Below are 8,935 nucleotides of genomic sequence, written 5' to 3'. Positions count from 1 at the left end.
TTTTCACACCATAGTAAAGCCAAAAAAAGCATCAGGCAGAACCATCATAAGTTTAGGGATAATCTGTATATGGATTCCAGGACGGCCTTTTGTGAGGTAACAGTAAGCTCCATGAAGAAAAGTTAAGCAGGATAAGACTTTTGTGAGAGAGGCTCATTTAGATAATCAGGTAATTGAAGAAGGCCTCAAATACCACATGCAAAAGTCTGATTCCATTAACAGGTGACAATATTACAGACCATTATTTTTTCTTTGCCCCTCTGAATTTCGTTATTAAAAAATCAGAATCTTTTAATCAATTAGACACTCTTCAGGATTTTAAAAATTCTCCAGGTTTCAAATTAAGGTGTATGTTGAATTTACACCATTATACTACTGCTTTTGGAATAAATTCCACCATCTTTACCAAGGACTCCAGTATCCAATGTTGTCCAACTTCCTCAATCCTTATTCCTTCCACTGCATACACATGCTCATCCGTATCAATTCCTTGACATTCACACAGATATGCCATGTATGCCCAGCTTTTTTTCTCAAGACTTTTTCACTTGCTTTTTTTCTTTTTTTCTTTTCCTGGATGCCTTCTTCCAAATATTCGTATGGCTCTCCCCTAATATCCACTCCCATTTTCTTCAGTTCTTTGTGACTGCTATGTCATCATATTTAAAATAGCAGTGCTGTCAAACTCTATGCTCATATACTACTTTATATATATTTTTTCACAACACTTACAGCTACCTGATATTTCATATCTATTATTACCTGTTCCATTAAAATACACCCTCTGCTGAGCCAGGAGCAGGGTCTTATTCATTGCTGTTTTCTCTGCCTAGCACATAGTGGTATGTAGTAAATATTTGTTTAATAAAGGAATTAATGAATAGATATTAAATGACTTTTGTAACCACTATCATTATTTCTTCTTTCTTCTGCTATGCGCTTAGGTGCCCATTTTAGATCTCCCTTTGTAATTGTCGACTCAGGCTGTCAAAACGGATTATCATAGACAGAGTGGCTTAAATGACAAAAATTTATTTTCTCACAGTTCTGGAGGCAGGAGGTCTGAGATCAGTGTGCCAGCATAGATGGGGGGGTGGGGGGGGTGGGAGGGGTGGGGGATGGAGGGGGTGGGGGGGTGGGGGATGGAGGGGGTGAGGGGGTGGGGGGGGCGGGGGCTAAAAATACCCGGCGGCAGCGGCTGCGCGGCTTCTGCTGGGGCTGCGGAGCTGTGGGCCGGGGAGGCTGTGCCGGGCCCATCTGGGTCCCGCTGACCGACATGCTGACCTTCTTCCTCGTGTCGGGGGGCTCCCTCTGGCTGTTCTCGGAGTACATCCTCTCGCTTCTGGAGAAGATGCAGACTCAGGAGATCCTGAGGATGCTGCGGCTGCCCGAGCTGGGCGACTTGGGCCAGTTTTTCCGCAGCCTCTCAGCCACCACCCTCGTGAGTATGGGTGCGCTGGCTGCCATCCTCGCCTACTGGTTCACTCACCGGCCAAAGGCCTTGCAACCGCCGTGCAATCTCCTGATGCAGTCAGAGGAGGTGGAGGACAGTGGTGAGGCCCGGCGATCCGTGATAGGGGATGGCCCTCAACTGCTCACCCACTACTATGACGATGCCAGGACCATGTACGAGGTGTTCCGCCGCGGACTTAGCATCTCAGGGAATGGACCCTGTCTTGGCTTCAGGAATCCCAAGCAGCCTTATCAGTGGCTGTCCTACCAGGAGGTGGCCGACAGGGCTGAATTTCTAGGGTCTGGACTTCTCCAGCACAATTGTAAACCATGTACAGATCAGTTTATCGGCGTTTTTGCACAAAATCGACCAGAGTGGATCATCGCGGAGCTTGCCTGCTACACATACTCTATGGTGGTGGTCCCGCTCTATGACACCCTGGGCCCGGGGGCAATCCGCTACATCATCGACACAGCTGACATCAGCACTGTGATCGTGGATAAACCTCAGAAAGCCGTGGTTCTGCTGGAGCACGTGGAGAGGAAGGAGACACCAGGGCTCAAACTGATCATCCTCGTGGAACCATTCGAGGAAGCTTTGAAAGACAGAGGGCAAGACTGCGGGGTGGTCATTAAGTCCATGCAGGCTGTGGAGGACTGTGGTCAGCGGAATCACCACGTTCCTGTGCCCCCGAAACCCAGTGACCTCTCCATTGTGTGTTTCACAAGCGGCACGACAGGGAACCCAAAAGGTGCGATGCTCACCCATGGGAACGTGGTGGCTGATTTCTCAGGCTTTCTGAAAGTGATAGAGGACGATGTGCTCATCTCCTTCCTGCCTCTGGCTCACATGTTTGAGAGAGTCATCCAGTCTGTCGTCTACTGCCACGGAGGGCGCGTCGGCTTCTTCCAGGGAGACATCCGCCTCCTCTCAGATGACGTGAAGGCTCTGTGTCCCACCATCTTCCCTGTGGTCCCACGACTACTGAACCGCATGTACGACAAGATCTTCAGCCAGGCAGACACATCATTAAAGCGCTGGCTCCTGGAATTTGCAGCAAAGCGTAAACAGGCTGAGGTCCGGAGTGGAATCATCAGGAATGATAGTATCTGGGATGAACTCTTCTTTCATAAGATTGAGGCCGGTCTTGGTGGGTGTGTGCGGATGATTGTTACTGGAGCGGCCCCTGCATCACCAACGGTCCTGGGATTCCTCCGGGCGGCTCTGGGGTGCCAGGTTTATGAAGGTTATGGCCAAACTGAGTGCACAGCTGGATGTACCTTCACTACACCCGGGGACTAGACATCAGGACACGTAGGAACACCTCTGCCCTGCAATCATATCAAGCTCGTCGATGTCAAGGAACTGAACTATTGGACCAGCAAAGGAGAAGGAGAGATATGTGTGAGAGGACCAAATGTGTTCAAAGGTTACTTGAAAGATCCGGAGAGGACAAAGGAGGCCCTGGACGACGGCAGCTGGCTTCACACTGGAGACATTGGGAAGTGGCTGCCAGCTGGAACTCTTAAAATTATTGATCAGAAGAAGCACATATTTCAACTTGTTCAGGGAGAATATATTGCACCCGAGATGATTGAGAACATCTACATCCGGAGCGAGCCTGTTGCACAAGTGTATGTCCATGGGGACAGCTTAACGGCCTTTTTGGTGGGCATTGTCGTGCCCGACCCGGAAGTCATGCCCTCTTGGGCCCAGAAGATAGGAATTGAAGGGACGTATGCAGAGCTCTGCACAAATAAGGAGCTGAAGAAAGCCATTTTGGAAGATATGGTGAGGTTAGCAAAAGAAAGTGGACTCCATTCTTTTGAACAGGTTAAAGCCATTCACATCCACTCTGATATGTTCTCAGTTCAAAATGGCTTGCTGACACCAATACTAAAGGCTAAGAGACCTGAGCTGAGAGAGTACTTCAAAAAACAAATAGAAGAGCTTTACTCAATCTCCATGTGAAGTTCAAGGGAAGTTCTTCTCAGTATAATGGACAATGTAGCAATATTATAGTTATTTTTTGAAAGTAACGTGTCAGAATGATGCAGCTGAAAATGAAAAGCACGTGACCTTATGACTGAGCCTCTTCCTGTCCCAAGAGGTCTTTAACAATATTTTCTCTCTCATCACCGAGTACACTTTATTTTTATTACAATGATATTGTAGTAAGCTGCTAAAAATACCACAAATGGCATTGTAAAAATGAAGACTTTTCTCAAGAACTGTGTACCACTAAAAGTAATATATTCTCAGTGTTCACAGAACTTCTATTAAACATAAAGGAAAAACATAACTGAAAAAAAAAAAAAGGCAGAGGGAACAAGAGAGGAAGGATGTTGAAAGAGAAAAATGGGTTAAAGACATGAGGATGAAGATGATTAGCCTGAGGGAGCCAACTCTGAAAGGTCATGAAAGGTACCTGTATACATTTTCTGTGCTGTCACATGATTGCATGTCTTCTTTGTGTACTCAGAGACAGAACTTGTAAGGGACTATTAAGCAGAAATTTCAGGTAGGCAGTTATATCAACATGAAAATAACAAACAAAACAAAACACCAACTACCTCAAAAAGCAAAGTAACAAAGTAAGGCTTATCCAACAATAGAATGGGCAACTTGCTGCCAGATACTTACAGATCTGGTGAGTGCTTGGGAAAACTTTCATAAAGGAGTTTCATTCATTAGAAAATCCTTGTCTTACTGAGAATTAAGGTGCTCTTCGACTCTGAGATAAGACCTATAACTTGTCATATTTGGACATTAAATATTGAACACTACTAATGTTTAAGTGCAATACACTCTATTTAGCACCAGTGCTTTTTTTCTGTTATTTGTACTCTGCTTCTCCACTACTCATCCTGCCATCACAGCTCAAGTGGAGAGAATTTAAAGCAGGTTTATGAATGTCAACACTGCATATTTGAATGCAATATAATTGCACTTTTAATTTTTATTTAATTAAAATTCTTTTTGAGTAAGAAAAAAATTTTGAATATAATACTTAAAAACCAAAACCAAATTCATTTTCTTCAGGACAAATCATTATTAGAATTTTTTTTAAATACTAGAAGGGACTTATCACAAAATAAACTGCAAAAATGTAGAATACTTGCCGTCTCATTTTTTTTTTTTTTAATAAAGTATAGCTGATCCAAGAATTCCGTACTCTCTCTCTGTATTTGAGGAACAAAGACTGTATTTCACATTTGCTCTACATGAGGCAATGAATAAAAGATCATAGATAAAAGAAAACCCGTAAATCATCATTTGCATTGCATTGATGTTTACTGAAGTATAAAATCCCCTAGAATTTAGATGTACTATCACATTGTTGTGAAGAAGGTGTTCTCTGCAAATAACATGGGATTCAAAACATACATTTGTGTGTGAGGATTGATCCGAGATGAGTGCTATCAGAAATTCCAAAGAAAGAAAAAACCACTGTGTTCTGTTATACCACGAGAGATGTAGAATTTTCTATATTTTAAGCTTTTGTTTTTAATCTTATTTTATTATTTTTTGAAAACACATATACTAACAAATAATGACTAATTTCTAAGAATATTTTTAAATAGTAAAATGTGAAATTAAAATAGGTAAAACTTCTTGATTTATTAAGAAATTAATGTATGAATTTAATACTTTTTTATTTTAATGAATTACAATTTAAAGAAATAAATTACTCCCCAATCTTTTCTCCAGATGTTGATGTTGAAACTTCAAAAGAAAATGATCAAAAATTAAATCAGAGTCAATGAATATAACAGTCAGTTAAAAGTGTATATTACAAATTTATAGGATTAGTATCTGCTAATACTTTTCTCCCAATCCAATGTAGAAAAGCAGCTTACAATTGATGTGTGATATTGCTACTTTGGTCTGTTTAACACTTAAATTATAAAGCTTTATTGGAAGAAAAAAAGAGATTGTTAAGATGAAGTTGAGAGTGGGGTAGTAGAAATTTTGAAGGCATAAATGTGAGTCTAATTATTCATTGAAGTTTTAGGGAATTGCCAGGCATGAGGATAATTTATATTGATTGGGAAGCTGTTGAAGCAAGGGACAGTATATAGACATAGACAAGAAAAATAACAAGAATAGGAGAGTAATTAAGGATTTCATAGAATCATAGAATTTTAGATTTGGGAGAGGTAATAGGGAAATGTTCTGCATTATTTTTATTATTATTAAGCTATTTATCAAAGTATAATCTGCTAAAAGTTACATATCATAATGATACAGTTTCATGAGCTTTTATAAATATATAAAACTGAGTTAATTGTCACTGGGATTAAGATAGAGAACAGCACAACATATCAGAATCATTCCTGTACCCATTTCAGTCACTAACTTTCCCTAAATGTAACACTTAGTCTGAATTCTATTACCTTAGATTATTTTACCCTGTTTTTAAATTTCATAATTTTATTTTACTCAGTAATATCTTTGAAACTTCTCCATGTTGTTTAATGTAGCATAATTCATTCCTTTTCATTGCTGTAAAATAATCTATTTTGAGACACTCTTCATTTTATGCACATTTTAGCCATTTTAAGTGTTTTTTTAAAATGTGGTTTCTGTTTTTATTTATTTATTTATTTATTTATTTATTTATTTATTTATTTATTTGCGCTGGGCGGTAGTTGTAGCACGCGGGATCTTTATTGCGGCATGCGGGCTCATTTACTTGCGGCATGCGGGATCTAGTTCCCTGACCAGGGATGGAACCTGGGCCCCCTGCATTGGGAGCTCAGAGTCTTAACCACTGGACCACCAGGGAAGTCCCTAGTCATCTGAAGTTTTAAACTGCTATATCTAGTACTGATATAAAGTTTCTTGTGAATCATACTACTGGACCTAAACACTTATCTGTCTTCAGTATACACCTAGCAGTGGAATTTACCAATTTGAGTAAGGGGCAGAGAAGTGAATTCTAATTCAAATTAAAACCTATAAACTGTCAGCTCTAATCACATTCTTTAAGAAACAATTGGGTTAAGAAAAGAAAATATTTCCATTTAAATGTAAATTTATATCGGCTATTTTTAATTTTATTATACTTTTATTGAGAGTAAACCAAAGTAGATTTACATTTTCAGGTGTTAATTATTAAATAAAACTAGATATCATTATTGTAAGAATATCACTTTGCTTTATGACCTTATGAAATGAACTTTTTCATCAAGTTTCTTGATCTAAAAGTAAATAACCTGTTTAAAGAAAATAGAATTGGTAGATTTAAATAACATGCCTATGTTTATGGGATTTTTTTCAGTGCTTTTAATGGAGTACTATGAAATGTCAAAGTAAAACTATGTGTAATTTGCCATTAATTATTGAATACTTATTTAATTTTCATGAATATGTACTTTATCTGAAGACCAATTAAATATGAACACAGAGAGAATAGTTAACCATTAATATTTATCATTTTTTTATCCTATCAGCCAGTTAGCAGTTCCTTTGGTTATACTGTAAAATACTACGAAATGATGATGTGTTCCCTTATTTTCTGAATGTGATTATAAAGCAGATTGTAATTGGACACATTTTAAAGCTTACAATTTATAATATATTATAAAACAGGCATCATTTATTATTCAAAAATTATCAGAATGGCATCTTACAGTAGATATTAAAAAGAGTGTTTGTCACCAATGTCCTTAAACTCAGAAATTAGAGTAGAATTTAATTACTGTTTACTCCAATTACTCAGAAGAATATGAGAGAATGAAGATATCTTGATATCTATCAAAGGAAAATAACATTTAACATTCATTAGTATGGTTATTACAAAGAACACAGAAAATAACAGGTGTTGGTGAGGATGTGGAGAAAATTGAACCCTTGTGCATTGCTGGTGGGCATTTAAAATGGCGCAACCACAGGGACAAATGGTATAGTGATTCCTAAAATAATTAATCATGGAATTACCATCTGATCCAGCAATTTCACCTCTGGGTATATACCACTAAACCCCCCCCCCCCGCAATTGAAAGCAGCTATTCAAATAGATATTTGTACACCCATGTTCATAGCAACATTATTCACAATATCCCCAAAATGGAAGTAGCCCAAGTGTTCATGGATGAGTTAATAGATAAAATGGGGTATACACATATAATTGAATAATATTGTCTTAAAAAGGAAGGAAAATTTGACACATGCTACAGAATAGATAAATCTTGAGGATACTTTACTAAGTGAAGTAAGTCACAAAAGGACAAATATTGTGTGATTTCATTTATATGAGGTTCCTAGAGCAGTCAAATTCATTGAGACAGAAAGTAGAATTGTGGTCAGAAGAGGGGCTGGAAGAGGGAAGAATAGGGAGTTAGTGTTTAATTGGTACAGAGTATTGTCTGGGGAAGATGAAAACATTCTGGAGATGGATTGTGGTGATGGCTGTACAACAATGTGAAGTACTTGATGCCACAGAACTGAACACTTAAAAATGATTAAAGTAACTTTTATGTTATGTATATTTTACCACAAGTTTTACAAGGAAAATAAGTTGTAGAAAGTTTCATTTCCATAGAAAATGAAATTATCTATCAATACATTTAATTATGATTAGGTAAGAAAATAATTTTAAATGTTTTCATTGTTGTTTAACTAAGATTTGACCCAATTACTCATATTAAATGCAAGTTACTTGTATTAAATGCAAAAAGTAAAAAATTCTAAGAAGGAACCAGAGCAAAGGAATTCAGTCAAGAAACTTCAATAACCAGGTCTAATGTGGAAGAAGATGATCATATCCATGTATGGGATGGAAAATACATGCCATGTACATCCCTCACTGATGGCATCTCCAGGGCTGATGGTGTTTGTCTCTTTAACTGATTGTTAAATCCTGTTGTCTGGGTTCATAAGTAGCCCCAGGGGACCACTTAGTAATCAACTGAGCATGGAATTTGAGTAGAAACCTGGATGCTATCAATTTACGTAAGGCATAGATGTTCTGTATGTTCTTCAGGCAGTACTCCGTAAATGTCATTTTTCTTTACTGATCTTATATATGTAATGAGAAGAAGTGACAAATACCTACAGTGCAGGTATTCTAGACTGCTTTTTAGTAAGAATTCAGTCTTATCATTCTTCTTTGCGGATGGAAATAACTTTCTCTTTTTAAAATGTGGCAGTCTAAGTGACAAGACATATGCCTTAGTATAAAGCCACTCTAACATTGTTCTCAGGTGTAATAGAAATTACTTTCAATACAATATCTTAAAATCTTATAATTTTTTTTTTGGTGGGGAGGGGTGGGAGGCATTGACTGACAAATTATAAAAGTCATATGTAAATACAAAATGCAAAAATCAATCAAGAATAACCAAGGGAACTTTAAAGAATAAAAAGAAGAAAGCTAGAAGAATCATATTCTAGATATGAAGACCAATGATAAAACTATATTAATTAGGTCAGTATTATATTGATAAAATAAAAATAAAATAAAAATTGATCAATGGA

At 37.9% G+C, this 8,935-nt stretch overlaps 1 protein-coding gene across 1 annotated transcript; it reads left to right on the top strand.

The window, feature by feature from the left end:
- Window positions 1-1,263: 1,263 nt before the first annotated feature.
- On the top strand, window positions 1,264-3,424 carry LOC133093218 (long-chain-fatty-acid--CoA ligase 6-like). Its single transcript, XM_061192974.1, is given in 1 exon segment — window positions 1,264-3,424. A coding segment is annotated over 1 exon segment (2,148 nt). The 5' UTR covers window positions 1,264-1,276.
- The last annotated feature ends 5,511 nt before the right edge of the window (window positions 3,425-8,935 follow it).

Source organism: Eubalaena glacialis, chromosome 6 (assembly GCF_028564815.1).
Source record: "Eubalaena glacialis isolate mEubGla1 chromosome 6, mEubGla1.1.hap2.+ XY, whole genome shotgun sequence".
Taxonomy (NCBI): Eukaryota; Metazoa; Chordata; class Mammalia; order Artiodactyla; family Balaenidae; genus Eubalaena; species Eubalaena glacialis.
This window is presented reverse-complemented; position numbering and strand designations above follow the sequence as displayed.